Consider the following 18,453-nt stretch of genomic DNA (forward strand, 5'->3'; position numbering starts at 1 on the left):
AATCTCAGTCTCTCAGACGGACTAGCAGTACTGGATTAATCTCAGTCTCTCAGACGGACTAGCAGTACTGGATTAATCTCAGTCTCTCAGACGGACTAGCAGTACTGGATTAATCTCAGTCTCTCAGACGGACTAGCAGTACTGGATTAATCTCAGTCTCTCAGACGGACTAGCAGTACTGGATTAATCTCAGTCTCTCAGACGGACTAGCAGTACTGGATTAATCTCAGTCTCTCAGACGGACTAGCAGTACTGGATTAATCTCAGTCTCTCAGACGGACTAGCAGTACTGGATTAATCTCAGTCTCTCAGACGGACTAGCAGTACTGGATTAATCTCAGTCTCTCAGACGGACTAGCAGTACTGGATTAATCTCAGTCTCTCAGACGGACTAGCAGTACTGGATTAATCTCAGTCTCTCAGACGGACTAGCAGTACTGGATTAATCTCAGTCTCTCAGACGGACTAGCAGTACTGGATTAATCTCAGTCTCTCAGACGGACTAGCAGTACTGGATTAATCTCAGTCTCTCAGACGGACTAGCAGTACTGGATTAATCTCAGTCTCTCAGACGGACTAGCAGTACTGGATTAATCTCAGTCTCTCAGACGGACTAGCAGTACTGGATTAATCCGCCTATTGGATGTTTTGTTGTTGTTGTACTAATTCATTTTCACACTTCAAACAGTAGCCAACAGATGTATACTTTACAGTTCTTCAAACAGTAGCCAACAGATGTATACTTTACAGTTCTTCAAACAGTAGCCAACAGATGTATACTTTACAGTTCTTCAAACAGTAGCCAACAGATGTATACTTTACAGTTCTTCAAACAGTAGCCAACAGATGTATACTTTACAGTTCTTCAAACAGTAGCCAACAGATGTATACTTTACAGTTCTTCAAACAGTAGCCAACAGATGTATACTTTACAGTTCTTCAAACAGTAGCCAACAGATGTATACTTTACAGTTCTTCAAACAGTAGCCAACAGATGTATACTTTACAGTTCTTCAAACAGTAGCCAACAGATGTATACTTTACAGTTCTTCAAACAGTAGCCAACAGATGTATACTTTACAGTTCTTCAAACAGTAGCCAACAGATGTATACTTTACAGTTCTTCAAACAGTAGCCAACAGATGTATACTTTACAGTTCTTCAAACAGTAGCCAACAGATGTATACTTTACAGTTCTTCAAACAGTAGCCAACAGATGTATACTTTACAGTTCTTCAAACAGTAGCCAACAGATGTATACTTTACAGTTCTTCAAACAGTAGCCAACAGATGTATACTTTACAGTTCTTCAAACAGTAGCCAACAGATGTATACTTTACAGTTCTTCAAACAGTAGCCAACAGATGTATACTTTACAGTTCTTCAAACAGTAGCCAACAGATGTATACTTTACAGTTCTTCAAACAGTAGCCAACAGATGTATACTTTACAGTTCTTCAAACAGTAGCCAACAGATGTATACTTTACAGTTCTTCAAACAGTAGCCAACAGATGTATACTTTACAGTTCTTCAAACAGTAGCCAACAGATGTATACTTTACAGTTCTTCAAACAGTAGCCAACAGATGTATACTTTACAGTTCTTCAAACAGTAGCCAACAGATGTATACTTTACAGTTCTTCAAACAGTAGCCAGCAGATGTATACTTTACAGTTCTTCAAACAGTAGCCAACAGATGTATACTTTACAGTTCTTCAAACAGTAGCCAGCAGATGTATACTTTACAGTTCTTCAAACAGTAGCCAACAGATGTATACTTTACAGTTCTTCAAACAGTAGCCAACAGATGTATACTTTACAGTTCTTCAAACAGTAGCCAACAGATGTATACTTTACAGTTCTTCAAACAGTAGCCAACAGATGTATACTTTACAGTTCTTCAAACAGTAGCCAACAGATGTATACTTTACAGTTCTTCAAACAGTAGCCAACAGATGTATACTTTACAGTTCTTCAAACAGTAGCCAACAGATGTATACTTTACAGTTCTTCAAACAGTAGCCAACAGATGTATACTTTACAGTTCTTCAAACAGTAGCCAACAGATGTATACTTTACAGTTCTTCAAACAGTAGCCAACAGATGTATACTTTACAGTTCTTCAAACAGTAGCCAACAGATGTATACTTTACAGTTCTTCAAACACTGTTTGGGATTACAGAACTGAAAACCTCTACACCAGGGGTGTCAAACTCATTCCACGGAGGGCCTAGTGTCTGCAGGTTTTTGGTTTTTCCTTTCAATAAAGCCCTAGACAACCAGGTGTGGGGAGTTCCTATCTAATTAGTGATGTTAATTCATCAATCAAGTACAAGGGCGGAGCGAAAACCCGTAGACACCCGGCCCCCCGTGGAATGAGTTTGACACCTGTGCTCTACACCCTCATCATAACTTCATCAGGGGCATTTTACTGCCCTGATACAGTTCAGCGTTTTACCTCACTGTGTCCTGTCATTAGTTTTGCCTTTTTTTTAATGAGATACTTTTAATGGACATCTACTAATTCACTATGACCATTACTAGTGTAGTTTGAGACCAGAGTTTCTTCACTCCCTCACTCTGTACGACTTCCCCAATACAACCAGGAAATGAACATACTATTAGCAGCTATAAGTCAACAACACACACAGCAACGCTCCATAATGAGAGAGGTCAACCAAGGCCACTCATTTCTACCCTACCACGTAAAAGGGCTTTTAGCTCCGAGAGCACATATCTCTCTAGTATCTCTATGGACCCTCATCATAACAACACCATTAGACAACAGGTGCGTTGTCAGGTGCTGTCTTGTGAATGAGGAAGAGCCTGAAAATATACTAGTTCCACCTGCTAATGGCCATAGAGATAAACTATAATACTGGTCTATTTAATTATGTATCTCTCTGTATCTCTCTCCTTATCTCTTTCTACCCCCCCCCCCTCTTTCCCTCTATCTCTCTCTGTATCTCTCTCTTTATCCCCCTCACTCTCCCTCTCTCTCCCTTTCTCTCCCTATTTCTCCCTCTATCTTTCTCTCTCACTCTCACTCTCACTCTCACTCTCACTCTCTTTCTCCCTCTCTTCCTCTCTCCCTATCTCTTTCTGTTCTCAGGATCACATACCTGTCCCGTACCAGCCAGACTCCAGTAGTAACCCCTCCTCCACTACCTCCTCCACTCCTTCCTCCCCCGTTCCCCCCCTCCCCTCCAGTGCCACCCCTCCCTCCCCCCTGCACCCCTCCCCACAGTCGGCACGGCTACAGAAACAGTTCAGTTTAACAGGTACGGGATTTAAATGAAAACATTGAGTTTTTTTCCCCAGATAAAGTCTCAAATCAAACTTTATTTATAGTTCATTTAGACATTTCTTCTGATAGAAGTAGTACATTTAGTGTTACTACTGTTAGATTTTTAGAGCTGTCTGTTCAACATATCTGCTCTAGGAAAGACATTTCTACCCTTCTATGAACCCAGCTCTGTGCTGATTGTCAGTGAAAGAAGACAAAAAGGGTCTGCACCATAACTCTGATCCACTCTCGCTCTCCCTCCTCCCTCTCTCCCTCTCCCCTTCTATCCAGCCTCTTCTTACTTCAAATACAAGCAGCAGTTCATCTTCCCAGGTAAGTGCCTTGTAATTGAGCATTACGATACCCATACTGCACCAGGCCGAAGGAGGAGGGTACTTTTAAACTTTTAAACCTTGAATACATTGCAAGTTTTTATTTCAACAACAGCGTGATCAAATGAAGATCCTACATCTGTATGGGGGTGAAATGGGGTGTAACCTTTGGAAGAGTCAGAGATACAGCATAGTGATATAGGACTGATCCTCATAGTGTATGTTATGAAGCCATGAGTAGTGTCATGAGGCCAATGCTGTTAACAACTCCCACTGCTTATTTCTTATAATTAAATGTTTTCAGTTAAAACATTTCATTATAATTGTATTACATGTACTTACCAGCCTATCAAACAACTCATTTGCAACACAAAGCAAAACAAAGCAACACAAAGCAGCACAAATGAAGACAAAATAACACAAAACAACACAAAACTACACAAAGCTACACATTTCAGCTATCTGGCATGGCCGCGGGAAGAAGGTTAGTTGTGTAGGTACTGAAATCCTTTTTTCTCTCTGCGCTGTTGTTGACTGTTTTGGTCCGCTCATACAATAGTAATAAATAAATATAAATATTTTATTTTATTTATTTATTTATTCTGATTTACCAGGCAGCACTGCAGCATCCTCAGCACCCCTATGCTATCTGGTGTATGTGACAATATAACATAAACTACATGGCCAAAAATATGTGGACACCTGCACGTCGAACATCTCATTCCAAAATCATGGGCATTAATATGGAGTTGGTCCCTCTTTGCTGCTATAACAGCCTCCACTCTTCTGGCAAGGCTTTCCACTAGATGTTGGAACGTTGCTGCGGGGACTTGCTTCCATTCAGTCACAAGAGCATTAGTGAAGTCGGGCACTGATGTTAGGCGATTAGGCCTGGCTCGCAGTCGGTGTTCCAATTCATCCCAAAGGTGTTCGATGGGGTTTAGGACAGGGCTCTGTGCTGGCTAGCCAAGTTCTGCCACTGAGTCAGAACTGTACAATTGAAAACCACAACTGTCATGAGTGTCCGTCTTTCATGTGTGAGAAATGATCATTTTAATTTATTTTTTTATACTTATGTCACATGACAGTTAAATCAAATCATTTGAAAATGATTAAACTGATTAAAAATGAATCAGTTTGACCAAGTAATCACTAAAATAAATATCCAAAATACAGTATATTATTTTGTTCTTTTGTTTTTTAAAGAAATGTATTGAAATGTATTCTTTAGGATGTCTATTTATAGTAATTTTTTTCTATGAATTAATGTTAGCACCGATCTCAAGAAACCATTTCTGTATGGAGCTCGTTTTGTGAATGGGGCATTGTCATGCTGAAACAGGAAAGGGCCTTCTCCAAACTGTTGCCACAAAATTGGAAGCACAGAAGGGTCTAGAATGTCTTTGTATGCTGTAGCGTTAAGATTTCCCTTCATTGGAACTAAGGGGCCTGAACCATGAAAAACAGCCCCAGACCATTATTCCTCCTCCACCAAACTTTACAGTAGGCACTATGCATTGGGGCAGGTAGCGTTATCCTGGCTTCCGTCAAACCCAGATTCATCCATCAGACTGCCAGAGGGTGAAGCGGGATTCATCACTCCAGAGAATGCATTTCCACTGCTGCAGAGTGCAATGGCGGCGAGCGTTACACCTCTCCAGCCGACGCTTGGCATTGCGCATGGTAATCTTAATCTTGTGTGCTGCTGCTCGGCCTTGGAAACCCATTTAAAGAAACTCCCGACGAACCGTTCTTGTGTTGAGGTTGCTTTCAGAAGAAGTTTGGAACTCGTTAGTGGGTGTTGCAACTTCAGCACTCTGCGGTCCCGTTCTCTGAGCTTGTGTGGCCTACAACTTCGTGACTGAGTCGTTGTTGCTCCTAGACATTTCCACTTCGCAATAACAGCACGTACAGTTGACTGGGGCAGCTGTAGTAGTGCAGAAATTTGACAAACTGACTTGTTGGAAAGGTGGCATCCTATGATGGTGCCACGTTAAAAGTCACTGAGCTCTTCAGTAAGGCCATTCTACTGCCAATGTTTGTCTATGGAGATTGCATGGTGGTCTGCTCCATTTTGTCAGCAAAGGGTGTGGCTGAAATAGCCATATCCACTCATTTGAAGGGGAGTCCACATACTTTGTATATTCAGTGTATTTGTTTATTTTTTCCCCCTCTTTCTTTCTCTTTTCAGTTTTTTGTAAAAAAAAAATCAAAAAATCAGTTTTAGCTTTGTCATTATAGAGAATTAGTGTGTAGATTGATGAGGAAAAAACTATTTAATCACTTTTAGAATAAGGCTGTAACGTAACAAAATGTGGAAAAAGTCAAGGGGTCTGAATACTTTCCAAATGCACTGTATGTGATATTACACTGTGCTGTGGTATAAAGACTATGTAATGCCCAGTGTTGTGATGATTTATAATACACCTCTCTTCTCTAGATGTGGCCCTGGCCCCAGAGGCCCCCAGCAGGGCACCCCAGGTCATCCTGCACCCTGTCCTGTCTGAGCCGGGGTAAGTAGGAAACTAGGAAACGGGATTGCTTTCTTTATATTTGTTTTGGCTCAACCATTGTACCAGGTAGTAAACCAATGTCACGCAATCAACATCTAATGAGAATGTCAGTGAGGTGTCAGTCTTTGAGTTGACACGCGACATACAGTCTCCCAGTACCTTGGGAGTCGTGTCGGCCACAGAAACACACCATGCAGCAGATAAGTCACTGTCAGAGACTATTTCATTCAGACCTTAGTCAATCAAGAAGGGTTGGTTGAAGGGAAGTCTGCCAAGTAACTTGGGAGGAGTGTCGGCCATAACGCTGTTGACATCGGGGATACAGTATAAACAACATGAGTTATCGTGACTATTGTATTCTGACCTTAGTCAATAAATAAAGTGTTTAAAATCCCAACGGGCAAAAACTGGTTGAATCAATATTGTTTCCACGCCATTTCAATCCAAAACACCAATGTGATGACCTTGAATCGACGTGGAAAAGGAATTGGATTTGCAAAAACTCATCAACATAATTTTTTTATTTATTTAACTAGGCAAGTCAAGAACAAATTCTTATTTTCAATAACAGCCTAGGAACAGTGGGTTAACTGCCTTGTTCAGGGGCAGCACGGCAGATTTTTACCTTGTCAGCTCAGAGATTTGATCTTGCAACTTTTCAGTTACTAGTCCAACACTCTAACCACAAGGCTACCTGCCCCTCTAACCACTAGGCTACCTTCCCCTCTAACCACTAGGCTACCTGCCCCTCTAACCACTAGGCTACCTGCCCCTCTAACCACTAGGCTACCTGCCTCCTCTAACCACTAGGCTACCTGCCCCTCTAACCACTAGGCTACCTGCCCCTCTAACCACTAGGCTACCTGCCTCCTCTAACCACTAGACTACCTGCCCCCTCTAACCACTAGGCCACCTGCTGGTTACTAGTCCAACACTCTAACCACTAGGCTACTTGCCCCTCTGACCACTAGGCTACCTGACCCTCTAACCACTAGGCTACCTGACCCTCTAACCACTAGGCTACCTGCCCCCTCTAACCACTAGGCCAACTGCTGGTTACTAGTCCAACACTCTAACCACTAGGCTACCTGCCTCCTCTAACCACAAGGCTACATGCCCCTCTAACCACAAGGCTACATGCCCCTCTAAACACTAGGCTACCTGCTGGTTACTAGTCCAACACTAACCACTAGGCTACCTGCCTCCTCTAACCACTAGGCTACCTACCTCCTCTAAACACTAGGCTACCTCCTGTAACCACTAGGCTACCTCCTCTAACCACTAGGCTACCTCCTCTAACCACTAGGCTACCTCCTCTAACCACTAGGCTACCTCCTCTAACCACTAGGCTACCTCCTGTAACCACTAGGCTACCTCCTCTAACCACTAGGCTACCTCCTCTAACCACTAGGCTACCTCCTCTAACCACTAGGCTACCTCCACTAACCACCAGGCTACCTCCTCTAACCACTAGGCTACCTCCTCTAACCACTAGGCCACCTCCTCTAACCCCTAGGCTACCTCCTCTAACCACTAGGCTACCTCCTCTAACCACTAGGCTACCTCCTGTAACCACTAGGTTACCTTCTCTAACCACTAGGCTACCTGCCTCCTCTAACCACTAGGCTACCTGCCCCTCTAACCACTAGGCTACCTGCCCCTCTAACCACTAGGCTACCTGCCTCCTCTAACCACTAGACTACCTGCCCCCTCTAACCACTAGGCCACCTGCTGGTTACTAGTCCAACACTCTAACCACTAGGCTACTTGCCCCTCTGACCACTAGGCTACCTGACCCTCTAACCACTAGGCTACCTGACCCTCTAACCACTAGGCTACCTGCCCCCTCTAACCACTAGGCCAACTGCTGGTTACTAGTCCAACACTCTAACCACTAGGCTACCTGCCTCCTCTAACCACAAGGCTACATGCCCCTCTAACCACAAGGCTACATGCCCCTCTAAACACTAGGCTACCTGCTGGTTACTAGTCCAACACTAACCACTAGGCTACCTGCCTCCTCTAACCACTAGGCTACCTACCTCCTCTAAACACTAGGCTACCTCCTGTAACCACTAGGCTACCTCCTCTAACCACTAGGCTACCTCCTCTAACCACTAGGCTACCTCCTCTAACCACTAGGCTACCTCCTCTAACCACTAGGCTACCTCCTGTAACCACTAGGCTACCTCCTCTAACCACTAGGCTACCTCCTCTAACCACTAGGCTACCTCCTCTAACCACTAGGCTACCTCCACTAACCACCAGGCTACCTCCTCTAACCACTAGGCTACCTCCTCTAACCACTAGGCCACCTCCTCTAACCCCTAGGCTACCTCCTCTAACCACTAGGCTACCTCCTCTAACCACTAGGCTACCTCCTGTAACCACTAGGTTACCTTCTCTAACCACTAGGCTACCTCCTCTAACCACTAGGCTACCTCCTCTAACCACTAGGCTACCTCCTCTAACCACCAGGCCACCCTGCCGCCCCTAAGGGAATTTCCTTTTTTTTCGCCCAAATTTTCTCCTAAATCCAATGACATGATGACATGTGTTGTTGATTTCACGTTGAATTCACGTTATTTGAAAACTCAACCAAATGGAAATCAAAACTAGATATGCCCAGTGGGATAGCTCTGATTCTTCCTCTGTCTCCCTCCACCAGTGTAGTAGGTCAGAAAATGACATCCATTTTATTTTTAAATGATATGCCAAGAAATTTTGTAGCGCGATGCAGAGCAATGTTGTTCGCATGATCTTGTGAGCAAAAACAGACCGTTTTAGATAAGCCTCATATTACATCTTGTTCGTCGGTCTCTGTCCCTCCATTGGTCGAGGGATGGATAGGGACTCAAAATTATTGGAGCAAAGACGTTTTTGTGACAATTTCAATGAGAGATGCAGGACAAGACAAACACTCTGGGGCTAATGTTAACATGGCCTTAACCGCATGTTATAGTTAAGATGCCAACTGGATTCCACTTGGCTGCCGAAAACAAGCAGAAGGAGCAGACGAGGAGTGATGCCAATCTCTTTGAACTCTAAATCGATCACATAAATAAATGCAAGGTAGCGCTCAGTGACTTTAGCTTTTAGAAACTGCTTACTGTATTTACCAAGATGTTCAACTAAACCTAAACCTAAACTAGCTTTCATAGACGATTTTCATAGTCAATTGTTGGTGGATTTTTAAGCTGACAGAAATGGGTTACTGTTTTAATGACTTTCTAATGTTTTTTATACCTTCTAAGTGACTGACACAGGTGTTATTTCAGTGTCAATATGACTGGAGAAAGGTGCAGCCACCTCTCTCTCTCTCTCTGTCTTGCTTTTTCTCCCTGTCTTTCTCTCTCTTTCTCTCTCTTGCTCTCTCTCCCTCTCCTTCTCTCACCTTCTCTCCCTCTCTCTTGCTCTCTCCCTCTCTCTCTCCTTCTCTCCCCCTCTCTCTCTCCCTCTCTCTCTCATTCTCTCCCCCCTCTCTCTCATTCTCTCTCCCCCTCTCTCTCCCCCTCTCTCTCACCCTCTCTCTCTCCTTCTCTCCCCCTCTCTCTCTCCCCCTCTCTCTCTCCCCCTCTCTCTCTCTCCTTCTCTCCCCTCTCTCTCTCCCCCTCTCTCTCCTTCTCTCCCTCTCTCTCTCCATCTCCCCCCTCTCTCTCTCCCCCTCTCTCTCTCCTTCTCTCCCCCTCTCTCTCTCCCCCTCTCTCTCTCCTTCTCTCACCTTCTCTTTCTCTCCTTCTCTCCTTCTCTCCCCCTCTCGCTCTCCCTCTCTCTCTCCTTCTCTCCACCTCTCTCCTTCTCTCCCCCTCTCTCTCTTCTCTCCCCTTCTCTCCTTCTCTCCCCCTCTCTCTCTCCTTCTCGCACCTTTCTCTCTCTTCTCTCTCTCCTTCTCTCCCCCTCTCTCTCCTTCTCTCCTTCTGGAGAAAGGTGCAGCCACCTCTCTCTCTCTCTCTGTCTTGCTTTTTCTCCCTCTGTCTTTCTCGCTCTTTCTCTCTCTCCCTCTCCTTCTCTCACCTTCTCTCCCCCTCTCTCTTGCGCTCTCCCTCTCTCTCTCCTTCTCTCCCCTCTCTCTCTCCTTCTCTCCCCCTCTCTCTCTCCCTGTCTCTCTCCTTCTCTCCCCCGCTCTCTCTCTTCCTCTCCCCCTCTCTCCCACTCTCCCCCCCCTCTCTCTCTCTCTCTCTCCTTCTCTCACCTTCGCTCCTTCTCTCTCTCCTTCTCTCCCCCTCTCTCTCCCCCTCTCTCTCTCCCCCTCTCTTTCTCCCCCTCTCTCTTTCCTTCTCTCCACCTCTCTCCTTCTCTCCTCCTCTCTCTCTCCTCTCCCCTTCTCTCATTCTCTCCCCCTCTCTCTCTCCTTCTCTCCCCTTCTCTCTCTCCTTCTCTCCCCCTCTCTCTCCTTCTCTCCCCCTCTTTCTCTCCTTCTCTCCTCCTCTCTCTCTCCCCCTCTCTCTCTCTCTCTTTTTCTCTTCCTCTGCTTTCTGACAAATATGAATCCATTATCTTGGTTATGAAACCCACATTCTCATGATGTAATTAAAGCCAGTCTTCTCCTCTGTGTGTGGCTCCATGCACTCCCTCACCCAGCCAGAGTCTAGTACCAGCTGGCAATTTCCCCCGCCTCTTCTCTGGGTTAATGAGGGCCTCTCTCTGGCCCTGGCTGGATCCTCTCATTAGGAGACTGACGACCTACCAGGGGCCACGTATACCAAAGGAATCACATACATAATTTCATACACCGTCACCATCACAACACAGGGCCACCAGTAGTATTACTCTGCACACAGAGAGGGGGGGTGTATGTGCATGTGGGGGGATGTGGGTTGGGGGTGTGTGTGGGGGGATGTGGGTTGGGTATGTGTGTGGGGGGATGTGGGTTGGGTATGTGTGTGGGGATGTGAGTTGGGTGTGTGAATGGGGATGTGGGTTGGTGTGTGTGTAGTAGGGTGGGGGTTGGGTATGTGTGTGTGTGGGGGGGGGGGTGTAAGGGGATGTGGGTTGGTGTGTGTGTTGGAGGGTTGGGTGTGTGTGTATGGGGATGTGGGTTGGTGTGTGTGTAGTAGGGTGGGGGTTGGGTATGTGTGTGGGGGGATGTGGGTTGGGTGTGTGTGGGGGGGATGTGTGTTGGGTGTGTGTGTAAGGGGATGTGGGTTGTGTGTGTGTGGGGGGGTTGGGTGTGTGTGTGGAGGGTGGGGGTTGGGTGGGGATTGTGGGGGTGGGTGTGTGTGTGTGTGGGGGGGGGGGGGGGGGGGGGCTGGGGGGGGGGAGTTGTATTAGGATCCCCATTAGCTGTTGCAGGGTCCACCCAAAACATAAAAGATTACATAATTAATAACCCTCGTGTGTGTGTGTGTGTGTGTGTGTGTGTGTGTGTGTGTGTGTGTGTGTGTGTGTGTGTGTGTGTGTGTGTGTGTGTGTGTGTGTGTGTGTACAGCTCTACTGATGACACAGAGGTTGGAAGATCTTACCTGTAGAATGCCTTTCTGCCTGGCCACCTAGCTAGATAAAGAGAAAGGAGGGTTCAGAAAGTGCATGGAGTTTAATCACCGTCCATGATGCGTGATTCAACACGGTTCATTGCAGATGTGTTATGCTAGCATGTGCAATGTATAATGTGTGTATGATGCTAGCGTGTACAATGTAAAATGCTCATCCCATCTGCATGCCCTCCTCTTGCTTACAGAGTCGAGATGAACCCTTTAAACCCTTTACTACAGATTGAAGTGGAACCTACATCAGACGTGAGTCCACCCTCTAATGAAATTGTGGGATTTGTTTCTGAATAGAACCTGTGTAGCATTCGTCATTTTTGTTATAGTTTGGCATGCTGATGCTCCAGATGGCAATCCTCTCCAACCACACAACAAGGCTGTCCATTTTCACCCTTTCAATTTCCTTTAATTGGATTTTATTAGAATATAATGTAATAATTGCACAGTAGAGCCCAGAGGATAGAGGATAACACATTAAATAAGTATACAACTAGTTTGTCTAATTATCTGTTCTCTTTCGCCACAGAACCAATAGCATCAATTATTAGAACTCATGGCTCAATCCGGGGGAATAGAGATTGGTGGAGGTCAACATGTGATGTCATTGAATGCAGATTACATTTTAGTTAATTTATCTGAACCAGAACATTCTCTGTCATTTCTTTTACTACTGTTGGATACATATGGTGCTGTATCAGGATTCAGAGTGAAATAATGTCCATTCCTAATCAGGACTTCTCAAGCTTTGAAAGTAAATTTAAATGGAAATGGACAAAGACATATATGAAATACCTTGGTGTACTAATACCATGCCATCTTTCGGAAGCATATAATATAAATCAATTACTCTTGAAAGGAGACTTCAGGGTTTTGGCATTGAGGCCCTTTATCTACTTCCCCAGAGTTAGATGAACTTGTGGATACCATTTTTATGTATCTGTGTCCAGTATAAAGAAGGTTAGAAGTAGTTTCGCAAACTAATGCTAATTAGCGTTAGCACACTGACTGGTAGTCTATGGTATCTACTAGCATGCTAGTAGAGAAAGGGCCTTATTGCCAAAATCCCGAAGTATCCCTTTAATAGATAAGATTTAATCTAATATTCAGAGATGAAGATCTCTCACCATTTTTATGTTAGGTAGGGTCAACATTTTCCAAATTAATAAATTACCAAGGTTGATGTATTTATTCCAGGCCTTTATTTGGATTGGAAAGACCTCAAGAGTCAAGTGGACTGTTTTCCACTTCCCCTATAAAGCTGACTGTTTTCACTTCCCCTATAAAGTTGACTGTTTTCCACTTCCCCTATAAAGCTGACTGTTTTCCACTTCCCCTATAAAGCTGACCGTTTTCCACTTCCCCTATAAAGCTGACCGTTTTCCACTTCCCCTATAAGCTGACTGTTTTCCACTTCCCCTATAAAGCTGACTGTTTTCCACTTCCCCTATAAAGCTGACTGTTTTCCACTTCCCCTATAAAGCTGACTGCTTTCCACTTCCCCTATAAAGCTGACTGTTTTTCACTTCCCCTATAAAGCTGCCTGTTTTCCACTTCCCCTATAAAGCTGCCTGTTTTCCACTTCCCCTATAAAGCTGACTGTTTTCCACTTCCCCTATAAAGCTGACTGTTTTCCACTTCCCCTATAAAGCTGACTGTTTTCCACTTCCCCTATAAAGCTGCCTGTTTTCCACTTCCCCTATAAATCTGCCTGTTTTCCACTTCCCCTATAAATCTGACTGTTTTCCACTTCCCCTATAAAGCTGACTGTTTTCCACTTCCCCAATAAAGCTGACTGTTTTCCACTTCCCCTATAAAGCTGACTGTTTTCCACTTCCCCTATAAAGCTGACTGTTTTCCACTTCCCCTATAAAGCTGACTGCTTTCCACTTCCCCTATAAAGCTGACTGCTTTCCACTTCCCCTATAAAGTTGACTGTTTTCCACTTCCCCTATGAAGCTGACCGTTTTCCACTTCCCCTATGAAGCTGACTGTTTTCCACTTCCCCTATGAAGCTGACTGTTTTCCACTTCCCCTATAAAGTTGACTGTTTTCCACTTCCCCTATAAATCTGACTGTTTTCCACTTCCCCTATAAAGCTGGAGGTCTTGAACTACCTCATATAAAGATGTATGACTGAGCTATTTTTTATTTCGTTTAATTTTTTTTTTGTAATTACATATATATACTGTATATGTTGTTTTTTTCCTCCCTTTTTTCCCTCAATTTTGTGGTATCCAATTGGTAGTTACAGATTTCTTTCAATTCTTACAACCTAAGGCATCTAGCATAGAAACAATAGTGAAAGAAGCTGCAACGACAAAGAAGTTGATTGCCAAAGTTAAGGTGGATTGAACCTTTACCTGCTGGTTCAGAACCTATAAGGAAACTGGGAAACTGATCTAAAGGAAGAAATTGAGGAGAACCATTGGTCACAGAGATGTGGACATGTTCGTACCTGCTCCTATAATATATGTAAGATCATTTGTAGGACTTACTACACTCCTGCCAGCATGCATGTAATGCAGGCAGAAATGTCTCATCTGTGTCGGAGATGCAAAAAGCACAAAGGAACACTATTACACATGCTGTGGTCCTGTAACAAACTGACACCATTCTGCCATAACATATGTGCTATCATTTCATTGTGTCTAGGAATTTATATCCATCCATCTCCACGATTATGTTTCTTGGGAAATGTAAATATTGGTGATCAATATCAGAGAACGTTTTGTAATCTAATTGCTGCAACAACAAAAAATTATAGCCATCAATTGGAAAGCTTCATATCCACCCTCAATAACAAACTGCAGGATTGAACGATCTAGCTACATCCCGTTAGACCCTACAGAACATCCAACATAAACCAGACATCCCGTTAGACCCTACAGAACATCCAACATAAACCAGGCATCCCATTAGACCCTACAGAACATCCAACATAAACCAGACATCCCGTTAGACCCTACAGAACATCCAACATAAACCAGACATCCCGTTAGACCCTACAGAACATCCAACATTAACCAGACATCCCGTTAGACCCTACAGAACATCCAACATAAATCAGGCATCCCATTAGACCCTACAGAACATCCAACATAAACCAGACATCCCGTTAGACCCTACAGAACATCCAACATAAACCAGACATCCCGTTAGACCCTACAGAACATCCAACATAAACCAGACATCCCGTCAGACCCTACAGAACATCCAACATTAACCAGACATCCCGTTAGACCCTACAGAACATCCAACATAAACCAGACATCCCGTTAGACCCTACAGAACATCCAACATAAACCAGACATCCCATTAGACCCTACAGAACATCCAACATTAACCAGGCATCCCATTAGACCCTACAGAACATCCAACACAAACCAGGCATCTCATTAGACCCTACAGAACATCCAACATAAACCAGGCATCCCATTAGACCCTACAGAACATCCAACATAAACCAGACATCCCGTTAGATCCTACAGAACATCCAACATTAACCAGGCATCCCATTAGACTCAACAGAACATCCAACATAAACCAGACATCCCATTAGACCCTACAGAACATCCAACATTAACCAGACATCCCATTAGACCCTACAGAACATCCAACATAAACCAGACATCCCATTAGACTCAACAGAACATCCAACATAAACCAGACATCCCGTTAGACTCAACAGAACATCCAACATAAACCAGACATCCCGTTAGACTCAACAGAACATCCAACATAAACCAGACATATTTGACAGAATTCGTAAATTGTATGTTGACCATCTTCGAGAATGTTTTGTATAGTGGGTGTTTTGTTGTTGTTTTTGTGTTGTAGGAAAAAATAAATAAATAAAAATAAAACACTTATTGTGGACCTGGATTGAAAGGAGTTTCACTCTTCCTCTCCTCTTCCTCTCCTCTTCATCTTCCTCTCCCCTTCATTTTCCTCTCCTCTCCATCTTCCTCTCATCTTCCTCTCCCCTTCATCTTCCTCTCCTCTTCATCTTTCTCTCCTCTCCTCTCCATCTTCCTCTCATTTTCCTCTTCCTCTCCTCTCCTCTTGATCTTCCCCTTCATCTTCCTCTCCTCTTCATCTCCTCTTCATCTTCCTCTCCTCTTCATCTCCTCTTCATCTCCTCTTCATCTTCCTCTCATCTTCCTCTCCTCTTCATCTTCCTCTCCTGTTCCTCTCCTCATCTTCCTCTCCTCCTCATCTTCCTCTCTTCTTGATCTTCCCCTTCATCTTCCTCTCCTGAACAGAACGATGAGGTGGAGGATTCGGAGGATGAGTTTGAGGAGATGAACCTGTCTCTGCTGTCGGCCCGTAACTTCCCCCGCAAGGCCAGCCAGACATCCATCTTCCTCCAGGAGTGGGACATCCCCTTCAAACAGCTGGAGATAGGGGAACTCATCGGGAAAGGTAATAGAATAGAATACAAAACAATTGTATTAGTCAAACTGTTACATCTGTTCTATAATGCCCCATACAATCCAGTCACAGTCATTTGAAAAGAGCACATGGTCAGCCATTGTGCAGAATCCTTGGAGCTAGATTTAAAAAAAAAAAAAAAAAAAAAAAAAAAAAATGTAACTAGGCAAGTCAGTTAAGAACAAATTCTTATTTACAATGACAGCCAACCGGGGAACAGTGGGTTAACTGCCTTACATTACATCTCCAATAACACAAGCTGAGCATTTGACTTTGTAGTGGGGAACAGGGAAGAGGGAAGAACGACAGATTTTTACCTTGTCAGTTTGGGGATTTGATCCAGCAACCGAACATTCTAACCACTAGGCTACCTGCCGCCCCGAAGTGCCTTGCTTCAGGGTCACAATGGTGGGACATTTTAGCTGGGATCTGACACTAGTAGTCCTTTAGTTACCAATTCAGATCCAACTTGAGATTTTAATCAGCGACCCTCTGGCTACAGGTCCACCTCTCTAACCTCTAAGTTACCTGCTCTCTTCAGGTCGCTTCGGGCTGGTGTTCCACGGGCGCTGGCATGGTGAGGTGGCCATCCGCCTCATCGACATCGAGCGGGACAACGAGGACCAGCTGAAGGCCTTCAAGCGGGAGGTGATGGCCTACCGTAACACCCGACATGAGAACGTAGTCCTCTTCATGGGTGTCTGCATGAGCCCCCCACACCTGGCCATCATCACCAGGTGAGTCCCCTAAACCCTCCCCTGTGTGTGTGTGGTCCTCTTCACGGGTGCCTGCATGAGCCCCCCACCCCTGGCTATCTTCACCAGGTGAGTGATGATGTTTGTCATTCCTGAGCTCTGTTCCAACATGGATCCCAGCCAACTGACGAACTGACTGTGGTCTTCTAATCGAACTGCATCAGTAAGCATTTCGTTGTGGGTCCTCTTCAAGTACAGGATGGGGAATTGGGTCTGACAACCCTGCCATAATTATACTGGGCAGTTTAGGAACAGCAATACATTAAGTAACATCTGTGATGGTTGGTGGTAGTCCCATACCACCAGCTGGTCTCTTACTGTAGGGAAGCAGCTCGACCCTTTTAACGTCACAGTAACCCCCCCTTAAATTCACCTCTCCTATCCCTGATCCCACAGTGGTGAAGTGGATGCTATCGCCCAATCCTTTTTCTGAACGTTGACATCAAAATCCCTGCAAAGCTATCGTAAAGCAGTGAAGAAAAAAGCAGTGAAGAAAAAATACAATTCTCTTGTGAAGTAGTTTAGCTACGTAGTATGAGTCTTTGTTACTCTGGGGCCTGAGTCAGAGTCTCTCTCTCTCCAACAAGGGTGATGTTTTTGTAGATTCACTATAGATCATCATACAGCGCTCCATTCCCTTCTGGAGCACTAGTGTGTGACATGGGTGTCTCAACGAAGCGGAACGCAGTGTCCTGGCTGTGCTGTCTGGCTGGCTGATTTGACGTGCACTGGGTTGAGCCAAGCCGGGTGTACAGTGATTCGCCACAGCCCTTGCGTGTTGTCTAAAGATCTGTGCTTACACAAAGACTGGCCTTTCAGGATGCGCCGTTATAGGTTTAGAGATATGGTATTGTTTGTCATGTAACAGGACCCCCCAAAAAATGAACTTGATGATTCATCTCAAGGTGTTTATCTGGCGTTTAAACACGTCTCAAGGTGTTTATCATAGAGATTTCTATGAATAAAATATGAAATGTTAGTGGCTGGCTAAGAACACAAACAGACAATGTTACGGCTAAGAAAATTAATGTTTGCTAAGGTGAAGGCGGAATCCAAACTACCTCACGAGTAGAAGTGTATACCTGGAGATGAAGCAGGTGTAATCATATTGTAGCTAAATCCCTGTCTAGACGTGACTAAATGTTTTGTAGTGTTCACTTTTAGGGAAATTCCTTTGTTGCGTTGTCCCCTTTTCAACAAAGGAAAGACTCCACAAAGTAACTTGTAAAAGTAACAAAACAACAATAATTCCTTTGATTCCATTTGATTCTCTCCCTCGTTTTCTATTTGTCAGTTAAACTGCTGTGTCATTGTTTCTTCAGAGGAAATGTGAGGGTAACTCATCAAACCAGTCTGAAGCCCCCGCCCCTGTTATGATAACAGCTCAGTAGCTGTCACAAAAAAACTGAATCTAAAGACAGAGGATGTTATGCTTGACTTTGTATTAGTACCGTGTAAACTTCAAGAATGATGCAGTTGAGTAAATTGAAAGGAAGCAGGATGTTATAGAAACAATGCCATTCCTTCCCTTATTGCCCGAGTATCAACCCTGAGTTGTCTGCATGACCCACGATTGCAATAACCCTCTGAGCTAAAGCCTAGGCATTTACTCTGGGAGCTAACACAAGTTTTTGGCTGTCAGGCAAAAT

General features: G+C 44.4%; 1 protein-coding gene across 4 annotated transcripts in view; it reads left to right on the top strand.

The window, feature by feature from the left end:
- The window catches only part of LOC129826660 (kinase suppressor of Ras 2-like), a 130,057-nt gene that overhangs the window by 91,447 nt on the left and 20,157 nt on the right, over window positions 1-18,453 (top strand). For all 4 annotated transcript variants that reach the window (XM_055887627.1, XM_055887630.1, XM_055887628.1 and 1 more), the window contains exons 12-17: window positions 3,114-3,282; window positions 3,579-3,620; window positions 6,060-6,132; window positions 11,810-11,867; window positions 15,881-16,040; window positions 16,591-16,786. In XM_055887627.1, the coding sequence (XP_055743602.1) occupies window positions 3,114-3,282; window positions 3,579-3,620; window positions 6,060-6,132; window positions 11,810-11,867; window positions 15,881-16,040; window positions 16,591-16,786 (698 nt within the window). The remainder of the gene's footprint in view (window positions 1-3,113; window positions 3,283-3,578; window positions 3,621-6,059; window positions 6,133-11,809; window positions 11,868-15,880; window positions 16,041-16,590; window positions 16,787-18,453) is intronic.

Source organism: Salvelinus fontinalis, chromosome 28 (genome assembly GCF_029448725.1).
Source record: "Salvelinus fontinalis isolate EN_2023a chromosome 28, ASM2944872v1, whole genome shotgun sequence".
Taxonomy (NCBI): domain Eukaryota; kingdom Metazoa; phylum Chordata; class Actinopteri; order Salmoniformes; family Salmonidae; genus Salvelinus; species Salvelinus fontinalis.